At 37.2% G+C, this 22,084-nt stretch overlaps 1 protein-coding gene and 1 non-coding gene across 2 annotated transcripts; one reads left to right on the top strand and one right to left on the bottom strand.

The window, feature by feature from the left end:
- Positions 1 to 256: 256 nt before the first annotated feature.
- On the bottom strand, positions 257 to 877 carry LOC120084150. Its single transcript, XM_039040049.1, has one exon. It carries the CDS (start codon positions 875 to 877, stop codon positions 257 to 259), a length of 621 nt encoding a protein of 206 aa, XP_038895977.1.
- A 1,104-nt stretch (positions 878 to 1,981) lies between these two features.
- LOC120084351 lies at positions 1,982 to 2,085 on the top strand. The gene has a single exon (XR_005483710.1). It is a non-coding gene; the product is annotated as a small nucleolar RNA R71 (small nucleolar RNA).
- Positions 2,086 to 22,084: the final 19,999 nt, after the last annotated feature.

Raw genomic sequence — 22,084 nt, forward strand, 5'->3', positions numbered from 1 at the left:
AGATAGGTTGATGCCACGGATGTCAGCCAGAGTCCAATCTATTGCACGCATGTGCTTTTGCAACATCTGCAAAAGAGAATGTTCGTTAGTCTCGGTAAGATTCGCGAAAATAATTACAGGTAAGGTTTTGTTTGTTCCAAGGAAAGTATATTTAAGGTGATTAGGTAACGGTTTTAGCTCAAGTTTTGGTGGTTCCTCTAGTGATGGATGCGTTGGTTTCATTCGCCGCTCACTAGACTTAGCACCTCGGGTTCTTTCATGTTTTCTTCCAACGCGAGGACCTCGCAAACTTGGGCACTTCCTTTTCAGGCAACTCTATTATGTTCAGTTGACATTCTTCACTATCCGGGAAATTTAATATGTTTAACACATTAAACTTCACTTCCTGATTGTCTACATGCATGGTCAATTCTCCCTTATGCACGTCTATTAATACTTTCCCAGTTGCTAGAAAGGGTCGTCCAAGAATAATTGGTACATCCATGTCTGCTTCATAGTCTAAGATGATGAAATCCGTTGGGAATATGAAGTTGTGAACTTTTACTAGAACGTCTTCAATCTTTCCTTCAAGGTACTTGATCGTCCTGTTAGTGAGTTCAAGAGTTACAGAAGTGGGTTGTGCTTCACCAATTCCCAATTTCTTGAAGATTGAGAGTGGCATGAGGTTAATGCCTTCTCCCAAATCACACAATGCATGTCCCACATCCAACCCTCCGATCGAGCACGGGACTGTGAAGCTTCCCGGGTCCTTCTGTTTCTTGGGTAATCTGTTGCTGACTAACGCATTGCACTCCTGCGTTAGTGCAGTTACTTCCGTCTCGTTGACTCTCCTTTTCTTTGTCAAAATATCCTTAAAAAATTTAACATATTTTGGCATTTGTTCCAAGGCTTCTACAAGTGGAATATTGATGTGCAGTTGCCTCAGGAGTTCAAGAAAATGCTTAAATTTTTGTTCATCATTCTTTTTCATCAAGCATCTAGGGAATGGTGCATTCAGTGGCACTGCAGGTTTTCCCACGTTAGACGTGCTTGGCTGCTTGTGGATTCAGGTGTTCTTTCTTCTTGATCTTTTAATGTCATTGGGCGTGTGTTGAGTTCTTTTGAAGGATTGTTGTTTCTTGGGTTCATGGTTCTTTCTTCAAGAGCTTTTCCACTTCGCAATGTCACCGCATGACATTGCTCCTTTCCATTGTTATTCCTTGGGGTTTCAGTGTTGCTAGGCAAGACTCCAGGTTGCCGATTCTTCAACTCACTCGCAATCTACCCCACTTGTATCTCCAGGTTTCTGATAGATGATGCCTGGCTTTTCAGCAATGCGTCATTCTGGGCGATATACTCCTTTAATAGGTTTTCAAACGGAGATGCTGAACTCGATGCCTGACCTCCTCTATTAAAGGATTGTTGGTGCGGCTGATGCGTTGGCTGGAATGCAGGCGGTGGTCCTTGCCTTTGCTGCCGGTTCACCTCTGGGTGGTGTGGCTCTTGTTGATTACCTGTCCAAGAGAAATTTGGATGGTTCCTCCATCCGGGATTATATGTGTTGGAGAATGGGTTATTTTTAAAGAAGCATACTGATTGTGGATTTTGTGGGCAATCAGAGTAGGAATGGGGATCTCCATAACCCACATAACTAACCATGGGTTGTAAGAATGTTTCTACCTGATTTACCTTTTGTTGTTTTGATGCGTTCCTTAGTGACATATTTTGCAGAAGGTTTTTCATAGTAGCCACTTGTTCAGAAAGTGTGGCTATTGTGTTGGAATCGATAGAATTCACATTCTGAGATCGTCTCTTCCTTTTTGCTCTTGCGTCATAAGTATCATCCACCCACTCCATATTATGCTTAGCAATGCAGTCCAAAATTTCCTTAGTTTCAGTATAAGATTTTTCCTTGATACCACTAGCTGCAGTTGCGTCGGCTGCTATTTGAGATGCTCTGTTCAATCCACCATAGAAAGTCTCCATCTGGATGGTTAATGGTAATCCATGATTGGAGCAATTCTTGACTAATCCTTTGAAACGCTCCCATGCAATGCTCAAGGTTTCAGCTTCTTCTTGCTCGAAGTTTATGATCTCTCTCCGCCTCCTTACGTTAGTGGTGGGTGGGAAGTATTTTTGCATGAATTTCTCCACCAACTTTCCCAGGTTGTGATCTCACAAGGCTCCAAAGTACTTACCCATTGCTTTGCGTTGTCACGTAGAGAATATGGGAACAAAGATAGCCTGATAGATTCTGGGGTGATTCTAGGAATCACAAATGAGTTGCACGTTTCCAGGAAAGGTTTCATGTGGGCTTGAGGGTCTTCTCCCCGAGCACCCCCAAATTATCCAGCTGTTTGGAGCATTTGCAACATCACGGATTTCATCTCGAATCTTGTCCCATCTTGCGTTGGATATATGATCCCTAGTGAGAAATCATACAATATAGGAGATGCATACTCCCTCATGGGACGCATACTACTGTTTTCCATAATGATAGGATTTGCGCAGCGTGGGCTAGTTGTTGAGCTAAGATTTGATTTGCCTGTTTGTCTGCCATTTGTTGTTGCCTGGTTTGTTGTCTGAGAAGTTGTTGCCTTAACCTCCGACAACGATTAGATGGTTTGTTGTCTGAGAATATGATGTGAATGAGATGGTTTGTTTATCTTTGTTTATGCTTTAGACTCTATTCGACACTTCTCAATGCGAATATCATACAGTACCTATCTCTAGGATGTATGCGTCAAACACAAGATGCAATAAAACACCAGTGAGTCTATCTCTAGATGTACTAGGCGTTCCAACTTGATGATGGCTTACTTATTCTTTCGAATAATCTAAGCTAAAGATACTTTTACCAATTGATTTAGTTGGTTTAATCGTTTGAAATGGAATTTTGCATGAAGTATAGATGCATCCAACATAAACAAGAAATAAACAATGGCAAAGTATGATAGATCAAATATGTGAATTTATAAAGAAGCTGATTGTCTTTACAAAAGAAATACTTAATCAGATGAAAGGATGAAAGCGATAAATTAGATGAAATGAAATGAGTCAAGCCGCAGAGTACAATCTATTGTCCTTCATTACTTTATTATATGTAAATGTTTTATATATATATTAGTAATGAAATTGAGATTGCATGAAGCATGACATTACCTTAGGTTAATTTATAATTTTTATGATTAACTAGTGTATGTCAAGCATGCAATGAATGAATTTTAATTGTTTCATTTATTTATAATCGTTATAATTAAATGAAATTAGAATTAGAATCAATAATAAAGAGTTGCATGCAAACATTAGGTTATAATCATTTTTCAAAAATGTTTTAAAATATGATTGAGATAGACCTAAGATCACATTTCTAATGAGATTAGAAATCTTAGTTTAATAATTTGGGTTTAATAGGATTAAATTAATTTCTTAATAAAAGATTAAATATGTAGCAAATATATCTATAAGGGACCTTTTTGTCTAAGGCGGATTCTTTCTAGGCTAGGGTACTTAAGATGATGGAAACGTCGTACCCCTACCTGAGAACCTACCTGGAAAAGTGAATTAGATAAATTTGATACATGCATGCAAGTTTGATTAAGGATTATTAAAGAGTTTAATAATACTTCAATCAAATTTTTTTAATCATCAAAGACAAGTTTTATTTTTTAACAAATTAAACCTCCACTTAGTTAAAATCATTAGCCGGATTTTTTCTAAGTTAATTAACCCTAGGTAACACACTAAGTGGGAGGAAAATATGGTATATGATACTTCAGCTTTCCTCTATACGTTTACTCCCTGAAAATTTATACCGTGAGATCTACACTCGGTTTTGAGGCACCAAGAGTGTCCACCTAAAGGATGGCATTTGGGTAGGTCAATATTAAGGTTAATGAAGAGAGTGTTTATAATAAGTGGGAGATGGACATGTTACAGCACATCCCTCGGTCTCTCTCATTAGGTCGAACTAAAGCTTCATGCATCACCTCGTGGCATCGTGGGCTCCCCCTAAAGGATGGTAATGTGCATGACGCTTTATTTAACCTCCAGAAATGGATAGGGTTGCTTTAGTTTCATGTCCCAATTAGTTTTTCCCTATGGTTAGCTCATTGGGGCGGAACTCTAGGACCTAAAATAAGGGGTTACAATTACAAGAATCGTTAAACTAGTTTAACATATTTTGGACCGAACAATGGTGATTAATAGTGACAATAACAAGGGGTTGTTATGTCTATTGGTTGAGAATGTATCATTTCATTGAAGGGACACTTGATCACCTTATGGTGATTTTTCTCTTGCCTCACTGAAACATTATTGCAAAATTAGATGTCACTTAGGGTACATTAGAATTTTGCTAAAATCAATTGGTTGTTTAAATGATTAATGCAAATTAAACTAATTTGAAAATAGTTTTTCATTTTCAGAAATTTATATAATGGCTACCGCTACTCTAAACTTACTCGTCGTCGATAAGTTAACTAGCGAAAATTATGCTACTTGGAAAACCACGATTTTAATAATCGACGATCTTCATTACTAATGGAAGATTGTCCTCCCATTCTTGCTCAAAATGCTCCTCGAAACGTTCAAGAGGCATATAAGCGCTGGGCAAGGGGGAACGAAAAGGTCCGATCGTATATCTTGGCTAGTCTTACCGAAGTCCTGGCTAAAAAGCATGAGCCATGCTTACAGCCCATAAGATCATGAAGTCAGTACATTTAGTCCATGTCGCTATTCTTGCATCCAGGGGAGAATATGCTCGATGAAATGAGGACCAGCTTACTTACTTCTTGAGCGATAGTTCCACGATCCCAACCCTGAGGGGAATGTTCAGACAACCGTCCGCACAACTCAGGCACGATACTCTCAAAGAAATCTTCAATGCCCGTATGCAAGAAGGGGCATCTGTTCGAGAACATGTTCTGAACATGATGGTACACTTCAAGTGGTGAAGATGAACGAGTCTATCATCGATGAAGCCAGCCAGGTTAGCTTCATATTGGAATCTTTACCCAAAAGTTTCCTTCATTTTCTTAGCAATGCTATTATGAACAGGAATGACTACAACTTGACCATTTTGCTCAACGAGCTGCAGACTTTTCAGTCCCTGCATAAAAACAAGGACAAGAAAAGTGAGGCAAATGTTGCTTCATCTTTTAAGAAGTTCTACAAAGGTTCGCCCTCTGGAACTAAGTATGTATCTTCTTCCTTTGGTATCAAAAAATGAAAGAAGAAGAACGGTGGGAAGGGGAAAGCTAATCCTGTAGTTATTGCTCAAAGGAGCAGAAAACCGACCACGACTGCAAAAGGAATTTGTTTCCATTGAAACCAAGAGGGTCATTGGAAGAGGAACTGCCCCAAATACTTGGCAGAAAAGAAGAAAGCCAAGCAAGGTAAATCGGATTTACTTGTTATAGAATCTTTCCTAATGGAGAATGATGATTCTGTTGGGATTGGTGTCCTAATTCCCCCAGAGTTAGTAATCTATACATATTTTTATGAATAAAATAAGAGTTATTTTATCTGGCATTTACTCATATCCAATAAACAAAACTCCATGGTTATTATATGTAAACTTAAGCATGTATATGAGATATACAAGTCGATCATGCCTTAAGTGATAAACTAAATAGGTCTTTAGTATAAGGATTAAGGAGGGATACTTAATCCTGGTGACACTACGGATATGGCCCGCTTTGTAGAGGTTTGCAAGTGTTGTGAACTACTACAGATGGTAGATCTTGACATTCTTGTGGAGACATGCGAGCGGGGGTGTCCTATACAAAGAATTTGTATAAGACCGGACCACGAGATGACTAGTCTCTGTATATAACACCATTGATACTGAAGACTTACATCTCACCTAAACGACCATATGTGACATGACCTCAATCATGAGTGTTTTGGGAATTTAAGGGCGGTTATTTGATTAGTATAGGTGAGAGTGGCCAGATTGTCAACTCAACATGCCTACCTTTTTGGGTGACTTGTTTGATTTGGGAGCTAGGAACTCAGTTACACAAGATGAAATTCACTCCTTCCCCGAAGCAGGGGTAAGTAGATAGATTGCTCTCTTAAAGGCTGATTCTGGGGCTTGAACATAGTGGCCACAACTTCTCTTTGGAAGAGAGGACTTAGTCATAGTGAGACTATGACTTATGTTCATTAGAGGGATCAGTGGTACTTAAGAAATTAAATGTAACTACAAGGGCATAACATTTATTAGCCTAGCTGTACTTACGAGCGATCTATATAGGGTTATCGCACTGTTGATTGGTTGATATGGACACATAATATATTTGTAGTAAGGAGAGTTCAGTTGTCGGTCTTTAGTGGAGTGCCTTGCAGTTAACGGATGGTGGATCCCGTGACTAAAGAGTTTAGTCAGTTATTCACGTACCGTTAGAGCTTCGAGCTAGAGGTCCATAAGGTCCCCTTGGTAGCTCAATGGATTCGAGTTGAGAATCAGTTCTTGATGTTGATTTGAAATGTTCAAATTGATAAGAGGTAATTCGATTATATATTGTCGAAAAGGGTTGGTTTGTCCTAGGGGCTTATTTGTAATTTTTTTATAGGCCTAGGGCTTTATGTCTGTCTATTTATTTGAGCAAGTCTTTCTGTATTTCTGTATCACTTGAATAATAGAAAAACAAGTCTCTATCGTAGTTTTTTCTCTCTGGCCTAGGGTTTTCCACATGAACTATTTATGTTTCTCTTTTATTTTCATCATGGTATCAGAGCAAGGCGATGAAACCCTAGCCATCATTGATGAGTCCCCTTCAACGACCAACTCCGAGATGGCTACCATGATTAAGGAAGCTGTCCAACAGTACCTAGAGGCTGCCTTACCGCGTCTTTTTCAATAAATGAATGCCACCGGACAACCAACCCAATTTGTCGACGGACAGATTGAGTCGTGCCCAACCATGGAGGATCACAGACAGATTGGTTCGCGGCCGGCCGCAGAGGATCACACCCAGCCCAGATAGGTTGACGGCACTCCGGTTGCACGCGGAAAGGACCCTATTGATGGCGGCGCCCACTCCTACTTCAATAGCGCCAGATCCGTCAAACTTTTGGGTGTAGACAAGCATCAACGTCCAAACCCAATCGAATCATAGCCAGCTGCGCAGCAGACCCATTTTGCGACGAACCCTCGGGTGCAGACAGGAAGCTGCGGCGATCTCCTCGACTCGACCAGTCGTGGCTTCGTCTTTGAACAGCAGTCGCCGATGGATAAGCTAACCCTGTTCGGCTGCAGTGGGGTGGGTCCCGTCCCTTTTCTGGCGAATTCTCTAGCAGCCGTGAATGGGGTTTGTCCTTGTAAGATTAAAAAAAGATTTGTTTTTCTTCAGTAACAACTCGCAAATCTTGGAACGATTCTTGGCACGAACTCACAAAATGCACAACCGGAGATGTCCAATCTTCTGTTGTACTCCGAGAACCCGGTAAATTCTTTCCATTCTTTACCTACTGCAAATTTGTTGTCTTGATCAATGGGACATTCTGTAGGAGTTATTATTGGAGAAAAGCTGAATGGCCAAAATTAATTCTCCTGGTCACAATCCATCAGAATGGCTTTGGAAGAAAAACAAAAATTTGGATATCTAACTGGGGAGATACTAAAACCTAAACCTGGTAACCCCTAAGAACGCATCTAGAGAGCTGAAGATTCATTGCTAAGGTCAGTTCTGGTGAGTAGCGTGGAACCTCAAGTAGGCAAACTGTTGCTCTATATGGCAACTTCCATAGACATTTAGAATGCAGTACAACAGCTGTATTCAAAGAAGTAGAATGCATCTCACCTATATAACTTATGCAAGAAAATCCATGAATGCAAGCAAGGGACTATGGACATAATGTTGTACTTCAACAAATTATCCCTGTTGGCAAGAAATAGACTTATGCCGTGAAATTATCTGGAAGTGTACACATGACGGGACTTAGTATTCCAAAATTGAGGAAGCTGATCGAGTGTATGATTTTCTGGCTTGGCTAAAGCCGAAGTTTGATGATGTTCACAGCAGAATATTGGGCCAACGTCTTACACCGTCGCTTATGAAGGTGTGTTCTAAAATACGCTTGGAAGAAGATAGATCTAGTCCAATGAATAATCCAGTAGTCACATCTACTGACGCTGCTACTTTTTCCACAAAATCCTCCAAATTTGACAGTGACAAGAAACCTCCACCTGTTTGTGAGTGTCCCCTTTCATTCTCAGCCTCATAAACCATCCAAACCTTTTAGTCTTATCCACATTGATGTCTGGGGTCCCTCACCAACCACTACTTCTACAGGCAAACGTTGGTTTGTCACCTTTATTGACGACCACACCAGACTGACCTGGGTTTTTCTTTTGGACGATAAGTCTGAGGTGTCCTATGTTTTCCAAAAATTCCATGCTATCGTAGAAACCCAGTTCAACACAAAAATTGCCATTTTGCGAAGTGACAACGGGCATGAGTTTGTTAGTAACTCTTTCCGGGATTTCCTAGCTTCTAAAGAGATTGTTCATCAAAGCTCGTGTGCCTATACTCCTCAGTAGAATGGAGTAGCCGAGAGAAAAAATAGGCATTTGGTAGAGGTCGCTCATTCCTTTATGATATCTACCTCTCTTCCTTCCTATATGTGGGGAGATGCTATCCTCACTGCAGCCCACCTCATCAACCACATGCCTTTTCGTGTTTTACTAATCACACTCCCCTTGACTGTTTCAAAGAGTCGTATCACAACACTCGGTTAATCCCTGATGTATCTCTTTGGGTGTTTGGTTGTGTTGTCTTCGTCCATACCCATGGTCTCAATTGTACGAAATTTACTCCTCGTGCCCAGAAATGTATCTTTGTTGGGTACCCTCTCCATCAACGTAGGTACAAATGTTATCATCCCTCATCTCGAAAATACTTTGTTTCTATAGATGTCGCTTTTCTCGAGGATCAACCTTTCTTTCCCATTAGTCCTCTTCAGAGGGAGAGTCCTAGTGAAGAGGCCAACTTGTCGACGTGTTCCCCTAGTGATATTGATTGAACCTGAATATGTTGGTTCTGTTCTTTCTGGTCCTGTTCTTCCTACCAATCAAGTCCCTTGGATAACATGCTACAGGAAGAATCTCAGCAAGGAAACAGTGTCGTCTGTCGTTTTTCTGGCCCCAGTTCATGAGTCTAACTCAGTCTCAGCTCCAGGTATGAACATCCCTTTTTTTGATACTGATGATTGTGTTGAAGCTAATACTTGCAGAGTGGACAAAGATATAGAAATTGGTGAAAGTGATGAGAAAATAGAAGGGATTAAGGAGGATGAAGAAACTGATGGAAAGAACAACACTGAGGAAATAGCTCCAGAAAACGAGAATAGTGGAAGGGAAGGTGATTATGTGGAAAGTCCCTCTAAAGAAAGGCCCATGGATCAAACGGTTGGTTGCAGTAAGAAACTTGGAGAAGAGGAAAGTCGTGATGCGTCTGTCGATCTTCCCATTGCCTTGAGAAAAGGGACTAGATCATGTACGAAATTTCCTATGCATAGTTACATGACATATAGTAACTTATCTCCCGAGTTCAAGGCAATCACTACCAACCTAGATACGGTAATGGTTCCAAGTAGTATACATGTTATCATGGAAGATCCTGAGTAGAAGGCTGCAGTTTTGGAAGAAATGAGAGCTCTAGAGAAAAATGAGAGAGAAAAATGAGACCTAGGAACAGGTTGCTCTTCTTGAGGGGCACAAGATGGTTAGATGTAAATGGGTATTTACTCAAATCTGGTGGCACGATTGACAGATACAAGACGAAACTTGTAGCCAAAGGCTTTACTCAAACCTTTGGTATTGATTACTCTGAGACATTCTCCCCTATAGCCAAACTCAATACGATCCAGGTGTTGTTAATTGTTGTTGTTAATAAAGATTGGCCTCTGTATCAATTGGATGTGAAGAATGTGTTTCTTAATAGAAAACTCGAAGAAAAAGTCTATATGAGCCCTTCACTCGGCTTTGAGAACCAGTTTAAGCACCAGGGTTGTAGAATAAAGAAGTCATTGTATGGGTTGAAATAGTCTTCAAGAGCCTGGTTTGACAGATTCACAACATTTGTTAAAGCACAGGGGTATGGTCAAGGGCACTCAGACCACACATTGTTTACAAAGAAGTCTGGTTCAGGAAGATCTCAGTACTTATTATTTATGTAGATGACATTGTGTTGACCGGTGATGATACTATTGAAATTATGAACTTAAAACAAAGATGGCCGAAGAATTTGAAATTGCGGTACTTCCTTGGGATGGAGGTGGCTTGGTCGAAAGAGGGTATCTCAATCTCACAACGAAAGTAAAATTTGGATCTCCACAAAGAAACAGGAATGACTGGGTGTAAACCAGTAGACACCCCTACAGAGTATAATGCCAAATTGAGCAATATTAACAATGAAGCTCCTATCAGTAAAAAGAGATATCAGCGATTAGTCAGGAAGTTGATATATTTATCTTACACGAAACCTGATATATCATATGCAGTGAGTGTTGTCAGTCAGTTCATGCAAACTTCCTACAAGGAACATATGACAACCATCGAACGCATTCTATGATATCTGAAGGACACTCCTGGTAAAGGCTTACTGTTTAGGAAGTCAAATAAACGTTGCATAGAAGCATATAATGATTTGGACTGAGCTGGGTATGCTGTTGATAGTAAGTCTATGTCTGGGTATTGCACTTTTGTTTGGGGCAATCTGGTCACTTGGAGAAGTAAAAAATAAGGAGTGGTTGCAAGAAGTAGTGTAGAAGTCGAGTACGGGGCCATGAGTTTGGGGATATGTGAAGAAATCTGGTTGAAGAAAGTGTTGACAGATCTTCGACAAGACAATGAACTTCCAATGAAATTATTTTGTGACAATAAAGTAGCAATAAGTATTGCAAACAATTTGATCCAGCATGATAGAACCAACCACGTCGAAATTGACAGACATTTCATCAAAGAAAGACTAGACAATGGAAGCATATGCATTCCCTACATCCCTTCTAATCAGCAGATTGCAGATGTCCTTACAATGAGGTTGTTAAGACAGAGTTTTGATTATTGTATTAGCAAGTTAGGTCTTATTGATATTTACACCCCAACTTGAGGGAGAGTGTCGAAAAGGGTTGGTTTGCCCTAGGGGCATATTTGTAATTTTCTTATGGGCCTAGGGATTCCTGTCTGTCTATTTATTTGAGCAAGTCTTCCTATATTTCTGTATCACTTGAATAATAAAAAAAAAGTCTCTATCGTGGTTTTTTCTCCCTGGCCTAGGGTTTTCCACGTAAACCATTTGTGTTTCTTTTTTCCTTCCTCTTTTATTTTCATCATATATGATATGATCAATGTGATGTATGAGATACATCAAGTGGAGGATTAATGTAAATGAGATTTACATTAAGTACCATGAAATAGAAAAAGAGCTATGGTTTATACGTTTCATGAGATGAAATATTTAAACTCTAGGTTATAAATATAGTATGTTAAGTTGGTTATCATATATATTTATAATAATATTAATTATTGGATAATTATAAATTTTTCTCTGATAACCAATTGAGTGGGAGGTTATTGGTGATTTCATGGTAACCGTGAGATAAAAGAAAAAATGTTTTCCTAAATTTAGTAGTTGAATTGAGATTTCTATTCTCGGAAATAACTCACAGTTGGCAGTCAAGTGAATGAGATTTACTAAATGACAGCTGAAGAGATACTAGACGATCGTGGAGTGATTAGCTAAACGATCGTGGAGATTCTTCTAAACGATTGGGCATCGCCTATACGATAGACCTTGTCATCTCCCACTTGCTCAATCATTTACACGATTATTCTTCCTCCGGTCTTGTCCTCTAACCAAGTCCATACAGAGCCCACACTTCTGGATTCTCACACCAAGAATACCAAGGTAGCCATTGTGGTTGTGTCGTATTTAACTCAACATCGTCGAGGTTTTTGGAGGTCGTTCGCTATGTTCGTGGTCTTGTAGTTCGTTGTGTTCATGATTGCTGTGATCGTGATGTGTTGCGGTCGTAGTGTTCGAGCGCTTGGGTTTGTAGTCTTGCTGATTGTTCGAGCGTTCGTGATCGAGGATGTTTGAAGATGAGTCTTCAAAGGTATGTGTATTCTTTCCCTTGATTGTTTAGTAAAGCATGTTGTAATTTCGTTTTGTGCATAGTCTATATGTTTCTGTTTCTTGATTATAATTATTAATGTTCATATACGATTGAAATTTGGAATGATCATTCCGCTGCTCATGGAAATCCTCATCTTCGACTTCCTTCAATTGGTATCAGAGCCAAGTTGTTCTGATATTCCAAATTTCACTTCTGTTTTAGACTTCCTTTATAGTCATGGTGGGTTTTCTGCATTTGCATTTAATTGTTAAATACATTTGTGGATGGCGTTGATGAATGTTTACGGGTTAATTGCCTCTGTTTAAAGCTTTATTTAAATTACAAAGTGTTAATTTGTAAGGGCCCCTGTGTTTTTGGGCATAGTTAACATGCAATTGAGTCTGTAATTCAAAGTGTTTGAGTTAGTTGAGTCATTCGTGATGAAGTTTCGAAGCATGGAGATGCGGTTCTTAGCGAAGAAGAAGACCAAGAGTTGGTCGTGTCGTGTAAGGTAAATGATCGTTGGCATTTAACTAAACGATCGTGTAGATTTTTCTATGCAACCGTGTAGTATTTACCGTTCATTTAGTTAATACAAAATGATAGAGTAAATTGTTTGCTCTATCGCGTAGCGTTGGTTGCCCGATCGCGTAGACACTGGAGGTAAATGATCGAGTGGGAGCATTTGATGCTCATCGTTTAGAAAAAAGGCACACGCTAAACGATCGTGTAGTTAGCATGCCTCATCGCATAGTTACTGACTACACGATCACATAGTATACAATACGAAAGCGCTCGCTCAACGATCGTTTAGACGATCGTGCTTCATCACATCGTAGTTATTTAGACGATCGTATAAGGCATGCATTGCGAAGCACATTGCACGATCGCATACCTCATGCTTCATCGCATAGTAAAAGGGTACACAATCATTTAGCTCTGGAAGCGTAGGAAAATGGTTGAGTAAAGCATTTATTCTTTTGTGTAGATGATCACAGGAAAGTTTGGTACACGATTAGTGGAGATGCGTTGCTTCGCCCGGACAGTTTAAGTCCCAGTTCGCCTGTTTGAACCGCAGACTCCTTGTATATGTAATAGTTAACTTTTAGTTTTGAGGCAATTTTTCCCGGTTCATCAACATTTGTTTAATATACATGCTATGTATGTGGTTTATATGGCAAAGTGTTTGACATATATATTTGAAACCCACCTTAGGTTGTGCAATTATTCATGGATCATGTATTATAAGTGTTATAATATGGCATGATGAAATTACAAGAAAGCATGTGCATGCATCATAAAATATAAGAGTTATATTTGTGCATGCAGTAAGTATATTCATGCATCATCTTTATATTATAAGCGTTATAGTATAAGGGTGAATGGAAGCATGTTTTGTTTGGTTCGTTGCTTGTTTGTATAAGAGTTATATAAAAAGAAGCAAGGAATGAACAATGCATGGAGCATGACACTTAGGCTGTTTATAAGAGTTATGAATGCCTTGTATGTGTTTGCTTTGTGTTGCAATTGGTTTTGGTTGTTTCCGGTTATAAGTGTTATAAAGGAAATTAGAACTAAAATTGATAAGAAAAAGTTGCCTCCAGACCTAGGTGAACTCATGTTTTAAAAGGGTTTTAAAATTGGATTGAGATAGACCTAAGTTCAAAGGTTCTAATAGGATTAATAACCTAATTTAATCTTTTTAAATTGATTGGCATAAAATATTAAAATTGTATTAAATCTATCTATAAGGGACCTTTTGTCTAAGATGGGTTCTGTCTAGGCTGGGTACTTAAGATGACGGAAACGGAACATCCCTACCTAGGAACCTACCTAGAAAGGTGAATTAGATAGATTTTCTGCAAGCATGCGACAGTTGGTCAAAGACTCTGTTAAAGAGTTTAATGGATGATGATCAAAAGTTGTTTCAACTATCCTAGGTAAAAGTTACTCTTGGGCAACCCTAGGTTATAAACTTGAAGTTTGTGAAATGACGATGTGGATTGGAACAGGGCATGTCGTCTCGTCTGTGGCAATTGGAGGAATCCAGTTGACTTTATAGAATAAATTTCTTGTATTAGATAATATTTATGTGGTTCCTGATTTGAAAAGGAACTTTATTTCTGTAAAGTGTTTGTTAGAACACTCCTATGCAATCAACTTTTTTGTTAGTAAAGTGTTTATTTCAAAAAAAAAATGGCATTGATATTTGTTCTGCAAAACTCGAAAATGACCTTTATATACTAAGACCATTAGCTACTAAGGCCCTCCATAATATTGAAATGTTTAAAACTACAGTAACTCAAAATAAAATACTTAAAATTTCTCCAAAAGAAAATGACCAACTTTGGCATCTAAGATTAGGTCACATAAATCTCAATAGCATTGAGAGATTAGTAAATAACAAACTTCTAAATGAGTTAGAAAAAAATTTCTTTACCGGTATGTGAATCATGCCTTGAAGGTAAAATGACAAATAGACCTTTTACTGGAAAAGGTCATAGGGCCAAAGTGCCTCTAGAGCTCGTACATTCAGACCTTTGTGGTTTGATGAATTTCAAGGCTAGAGGATGTTATGAATATTTCATCAATTTTATTGATGATTATTCCAGATATGGGTATGTCTACTTAATGCAACATAAGTGAGTCTTTTGAAAAGTTCAAAGAATTCAAGGTTGAAGTTGAAAATGGATTAAATAAAATGATTAAACATTTCGATCTAATCGAGATGGAGAGTTTATGGATCTATCTTTCAAAAACTATTTGATAGAACATGGAATAGTATCCCAACTCTCAGCACCTAGTACACCTCAGTAGAATGGTATATCAGAAAGGAGAAATTGAACCTTATTGAACATGGTTCAATCTATAATGAGTTACACTTCCTTACCTGACTCATTTTGAGGTTATGCAGTAGAGACTGCAGCGTATATCCAAAACTGCGTTCCATCCAAGAGTGTTGCTAGAACACCTTTGGAGTTATGGAATGGTCGTGAAGTTACATCATTTCAGAATCTGGGGTTACCCAGCATACATGCTTGAGGCTAATCCTAAGAAATTGGAACCACGTTCAAGATTATGCCTATTTATAGGCTACCCCATAGGAACGAGAGGTGGTCTTGTCTTTGATCCAAAAGAGAACAAAGTGTTTGTATCGACAAATGCTACTTTTTTGGAAGAAACCCACATAAGGGAGCACAAGCCATGTAGCAAAATCACGTTGAATGAAATTTTCCAAGAAACTACTGAATCTTCAATAAAGAGTTGTTGAAGAACCTACTCAACAAGAGTTTTTGAAGTAAGATCATCTAGTAGGTCAAATCCACCTCAAGTTTTTAGGGAACCTTGACGTAGTGGGAGGGTTGCGACACCCCTTGTTCGCTATATGGGTTTAACATAAATCCTGGCTATGATAGCTGATGGTGAAGTTGAGGATCCATTATCTTACAAGAAGGAAATGGAGGATGTTAACAGAGATGATTGGATCAAATCAATGGATCTCGAAATGGAGTCTATGTACTTCAATTCAGTATGGGATTTTGTAGATCAACCTGATGGGTTTAAACCTATAGGTTGCAAATAGATCTATAAGAGGAAATGGGGTGCTGAAGGGAAGGTACAAACCTTCAAGACTAGATTAGTAGCAAAAGGTTCTACCCAGGTTGAGGGAGTCGACTATAAGGAGACTTTCTCACCTGTTGTCATGCTCAAATCTATCCGGATACTCTTGTCCATTGCCTCATATTATGACTATGAGATTTGGTAGATGGACGTCAAAGTTGCCTTTCTGAATGGAATCTTGAGGAGACTATTAACATGGTGCAACCTGAGGGATTCATAATCCAAGGTCAAGAGAAAAAGGTTTGCAAGCTTAATCGGTCCATTTATGGACTAAAACAAGCATCTCAATCTTGGAACATAAGGTTTAATACTGCGATCAAATCTTATGGCTTTGATCAAAACATTGATGAGCCTTGTGTTTACAAGAAAATCAATAATAGTTCAATAGTTTTTCTAGTATTATATTTAAATGATATCCTATTCATTGGGAATGATGTAGATGTTGGATTTTATGTCCTAAAACTCGTAGTTTTTAAACAATAAAACTTAGTCTGAAAATTCAATAAGTTGTTATTGAATATATGAATTGCTTATTTCATTTTAGAAATAAATCTAATAAACTAAAAGATCCATGACTATTACATGAATACTTGAACTTTATGTGAAGACATAAAAGTGGATCAGGTTCGAGTAAATAGTCAAAATGGTCTATAGTGTATGAATAAGGTTGGGTGCCTTAATCGAATGCGTCCCACTCTGTAGTTGTTACAAGGAGTTTTAAAGTGCTACAGACGAAGTGATCCTAATTCGTACATATCATAACATGAGGAGTGGGGGCGTCTTGTGCAATGAGTTTGCACAAGATTGGATCATGAAATAAGTCACTCTTACTTTATAACGTTGTTTACTATTTAAGACTGACTATTTCAAAGCGATGACCTAGGTAACTTGACCTTAATCCTAAGTTAACTATGAATTCCTGTTTATTCGGGATTATCTTTAGACTTGCATAGGTGAGGGTGGCTCAACAACGCCGGCTCAATAGACCTCCATTTTAGGGGTAAGACCGAGTAGATAGCTGGAGACATAGGGTGCAAGATGGAATTCACTCCTACTCGCTTTTAGGGATAGTAGAGAGTTTGTTTCCTTAAGTGCCGACTTCAGGTCTTGAACAAGGGGTCTCATCCTCTCATTGGCCCGAGAGAGACTCGGTTTGATGATTGGATCACAAACCAATTGTTCATTAGAGAATCAATGGGACTTAAGGAACAAGAGGTAATCTCAGGAGTAAAACAATCATTTGACCCAGCCGTTATTACGAACAACCTGTGAAGGGATAACTTATTAATCATGGTTATATCGAGTGGACATAATATATCTATAGTGAAGGGAGTGCAACTTTGGGCTTTAGTGGAATGACCCAGTAGTTAACGAATGAGGGTTAATTCGGTGTAAAGAGTTTAGCCAATTAATCTCGGATCGTTGGAGCTCATGATCTGTAGGTCCACGAGGTCCTCCTACTAGCTCACAAATGGATTAGTCTTGGAGTGGCATGATAAGTTGATTTGAAACGTTCGAATTCTAATTAAGGGAATTAGTAATTATATATGATATAATTACGCGTTTAATTTTTGGAATTAAATGAAATTGGAGAATCAATTAATATTAAATATGATTTAAATATTAGATTCATGATAGTGGAATTGGAAAAAAAATTAATTTAATATTTGATATTGAATTAATTAAATTGTTTAATTAATTATTTGTTATTAATTTTATTTAAAAACTAATTATTGAATTAATTTTGTAAAATTAAAAAAAAAATCATTTTTGAAAAGAAAATTAATTTGAAAATGAGTGTGCTTCTTGCTTAGAAAGTGGGATTTTCCCACTTTCTAAGCAAGAAGCATACTCATTTTCCATTTCAAATTCAGTTAATCTTCCAAGCATGAGCTGCAATACATGCAGCAATGACTTTTGCATGAAAGTCATGCAATAAATAAAGGAGATTGAAGTGAGAATCGGGCATGCAATTGAAAGTTTTTTGCTGAAAAAACTTGATGTTAAAGAAGGTCTTCAACCATAGTGATGCAGTAACCTCATCTCCAAATTCCCTTAATCCAAGCTTATTTTGAGTCCCACAACTCAATCCAAGACACCAAGAGGATAGTAGGGAAGACTTTGAGGTGGTTCACAAGCTGATTTGGAGAAGATTTACAACTAGAATCGTGATTCAAGTGTTTCTTCAAAGATATGTCATGAAACCCTTTTATTAGTATATGAGCATGCTTAATTTAAAGCCAAAATTAATGAATTAGAATGCTTAATGATCCATTTTTCTTCCGCTGTGTGTTTTCTAACTCTAACAGTAGGTTTATTAATTGAGGTTAAGAACTGGCTAGCGACCCAATTCCAAATGAAAGATTTGGGAGAGGCTTAGTTTGTTCTAGGTATTCAGATCTTTAAGGATCGAAAGAACAAAGTGCTAACTCTGTCTCAAGCGTCGTATATTGTCAAGATGCTTGTCAAATATTTGATGTAGAACTCCAAGAGGATCTTATTGCCTTTCAAGCACGGAGTTAGATTGTCTAAGAAACAGTGTCTTAAGACACCTCAAGAGGTTGAGGAAATAAGACAGATCTCCTATGCATCGGCTGGTGGCAGCCTGATGTATGCGATGTTATGTACTAGACCTGACATCTGCTATGCAGTGGGGATGATTAGTAGATATCAATTTAATCTAGGATTAGGTCACTAGACCACCATTAAGAACATCCTCAAGTATCTACGGAAAACGAGGGACTACATGATTGTGTATAGTTCAAAGGATTTAACCCATACAAGATACACGGACTTTGATTTTCAGACTGATAAGGATTCTGGGAAATCCACATCAAGATCAGTGTTCACTCTTAACAGAGGAGCCGTAGTCTGGAGAAGCACCACCAAGTTGCTATTCACTCCAATTCAGCTCTACCTTTGAGTTCTAAAGCATGATATTTCAAAAAAACTAAAGTGGGTTTCAAGTTGAACTTACCTTTGATGAAATCTTCCAATTCCAAGCTGCTCTTCACTCCAATTCAGCTCTAATTTGAGTGAATGTGGTGAAGGAAATTGAGAGAGTTTGTGTGGAAGAAGATGAAGTAACTGAAAACTAATTTTTCCAGCTGAATCCCTTCTTAACTACTTCAATTTAGCAAATTGTGAGAGTTTATATTTCTTCAACATGCAAGCACTCTTCAGCCATCAAATGGCCAATATCTACTTCAATTAAAGGTGGGATTTGTGTATGCTTGTAGGAAGAACACCTCCTACTTGAGGTGTTTGTGGGGAAAACCCACTTAATCTAACTTTTCCAATTTTTCATTTAAAATTCAATTAATTCAAAAATTAATTAATTAAAAAATGATTTAATTAATTCATAATTAATCAAATCTAAAATATCAAAATCCAATTTCTTAAATTGAATTTAAAATTGGAAACTAATTTAAATTTTAATTTATTAAACATATTTAATTAATTAATTAATCAATATTAAATTAATCACACGCCTAATTTTAAACATGAATCCTATTCATGTAATTAATATTTAAATCAATATTTAAATATTATAAACTTTCCAATTTTGTTTAATTACAATAAATTAAACGTTAATTATATCATATATAATTATACAAACTCTAATTCGAATTTGAGCCTATTCAAATTCAAACCTTAATTTCAATTTGAACATATTCAAATTGAAACTCAATTTGAACAATTCAAATTGATATTATTCCAAATTCACTCAATTTAATAATTCAAGGTGTTCGTGTTTTACGAGCTAGTTGAAGGACCATATGGACCTACAGATCATGAGCTCCAACGATTTAAGATTAATTGGCTAAAACTCTTCAGACCAAATTAATCAGTATTCGTTAACTATTAAGTCACACCACTATAGCTCGATAGTTGCACTCTCCTCACTGTAGATATATTTGTGCATGATTTAACCATAACTAATAAGTCGACCCTTCACAGGTTGTTCGTAATAATTACTGGGTTAATATGTTATTTTACCCTGATATTACGTCTTGTTCCTTAAGTTCCTACTGATTCTTTAATGAACAATTGGTTTATGATCTAATCACTAAACCGAATCCCTCTTGGACTAGTGAGAGGGTGGGGCCCCTTGTTCAAGAACTGGATTCAGTACTTAAGAAAATAACCTTTCTCTTATCCCTAATCGTGTAGGCATGAATTCCATCTTGTACCCTATGTCTCCAGCTATCTACCCGGTCTTACCTCTGAAATGGAAGGCTTAGTGAACCGGCGTTGTTGAGCCAACCTTCACTCATGCAAATCTAAGGATAATCCCGAATAAACAGGAGTTCATAGTTAGCTTAGGATTAAGATCGAGTTACCTAGGTCATCTAAGCAAGATAGTCAGTCTTAAACAGTAAACAACGTTATAAAGTAAAAGTGACTTATTTCGTGGTTTGATCTTATAAAAACTCATTGCATAGGATACCCCCACTCCTCATGTCAATACATGAACAAATCTGGTTCACTTCGTTTGTAGTATCTTTACAATAATTTATAACAACTACAGAGTAAGCCACATCCAATAGTATTACCAGAATAAGGTACCCAATCTTAACCATATACTATAGACCGTTTTGGCTATTTACTCGAGCTTGATCCATCTTTATGTCTCTACATAAAGTTCAAGTATTCATATAATAGCCATGAATCTTAGTTTATTAGATTTAGACTTTATAAATGCAATTAATAGATTCAATAACAACTTTATTGAAAAATGTTGAATAAGATCTTTATTGATAATAGAATATATTTAATTTCTACAAACTACGAGTTTTAGGACATAACCTAACATATTGTACAAAGTACAATATAGGTCAAGTGGGAGATTGTTGGGTTTGATACCCTAAATCTTGTAGGGTCCTATAATTTGTAAATTTATGTGCAAACTCATTATTTATTTAATAAAATATATGATATTTTATTTTATTTTTTGTTGTATTAATCACAAACCAATAAACTAAGTTCCATGGTTATCTCGTAACTTAAATATATATGTAGAGACATACGAAAGGATCATGTTTTAAGTGATAACCTAAATGGTTTGTAGTATATGGATAAGGTTGGATACCTTATCCTAGTAACACTACGAGTATGGCCCGCTTTGTAGATGTTACAATTGTTGTAAAGTGCTACAAATGATCTGATCCTGATCATTCATGTGGAGACATGTGAGCGAGGATATTCTATACAAAGGAGTTTATCTAAGACCGAACCACGAAATGAGTAGTCTCATTATACAATACCGTTCTTAATAGAGACTTCCATTTCATCAGGATAACCGTAGGTAATACGACCTGAATCCTTAGTGAATTGAGAACTCTTGCCTATAAAGGTGGTCATTTGATTTGTATGGGAAGAGTGGCCAGATCGTCGACTCAACATGCCTACCATGTTAGGTATTCGTCTGATTGAGGAGCTAGGAACACAGCTACACAAGACAGAAGTCACTCATTCCCCAATGTTAGGGAAAGTAGATAAATTGCTCCCTTAAGGGTTGATTCTGGGGCTTGAACATTGTGGCGCCACACCCTTTCCTGGCTCGAGAGGGGTTAGTCATAGTGGGACTATGATTTATTGTTCATTAGAGGAATCAATGGTACTTAAGGAGCTAGATGTAACTACAGGGGCAAAATGGTAATTTGGTCCAGCTGTACTTACGAGTAATTTGTGAAGGGTCGTCGTACTATGGATTGGTTATATCCAATAGACACAGAAATATATTTATAGTGCGAATAGTGCAGCTGTCGATCTTTAGTAGAGTGCTCGACAGTTAACGGATGGTGAATAATTTAATTAAAGAGTTTAATTAATTATTCACGAACTGTTGGAGCTTCAAGCTACAGGTCTATGAGGTCCCCTTGGTAGCTTATCAGATTTTATAAGAATTAAGTTTTGAATTAATTTAAATTGTTCAAATTAATTAGGGCATTAATTATATATGATATAATTACTATAATGTATTTGATACATTATAATATAAAGAATTTATGAGAGGAATTAAATGTTTGAATATGATTCAAATGTTATAATATGAATTAGATTTATATAATTAAATTTTAGTATAAATATGATCTATATTAAATACTATAAGAGAGAAAAGAAACTATAGGTTATATATTATATATGATACAATTTTGAACTATATGTTATATGTTATATATGATATAACATATGATTGCATAATATATAAGAAGTTTGTCAGTATATATTTTTTGTTGTAATTTAATTATAAATTAAAATTATTTATTAATTATTTTATTATTAAATAATTTTCTAAAGGGAGGGAGTTATAACTCTCTCCCCACTTTTTTCTCTCTATCACTCACATAAGAAGTGG

The sequence above is a fragment of the Benincasa hispida genome, chromosome 8 (genome assembly GCF_009727055.1).
Source record: "Benincasa hispida cultivar B227 chromosome 8, ASM972705v1, whole genome shotgun sequence".
Lineage (NCBI taxonomy): Eukaryota > Viridiplantae > Streptophyta > Magnoliopsida > Cucurbitales > Cucurbitaceae > Benincasa > Benincasa hispida.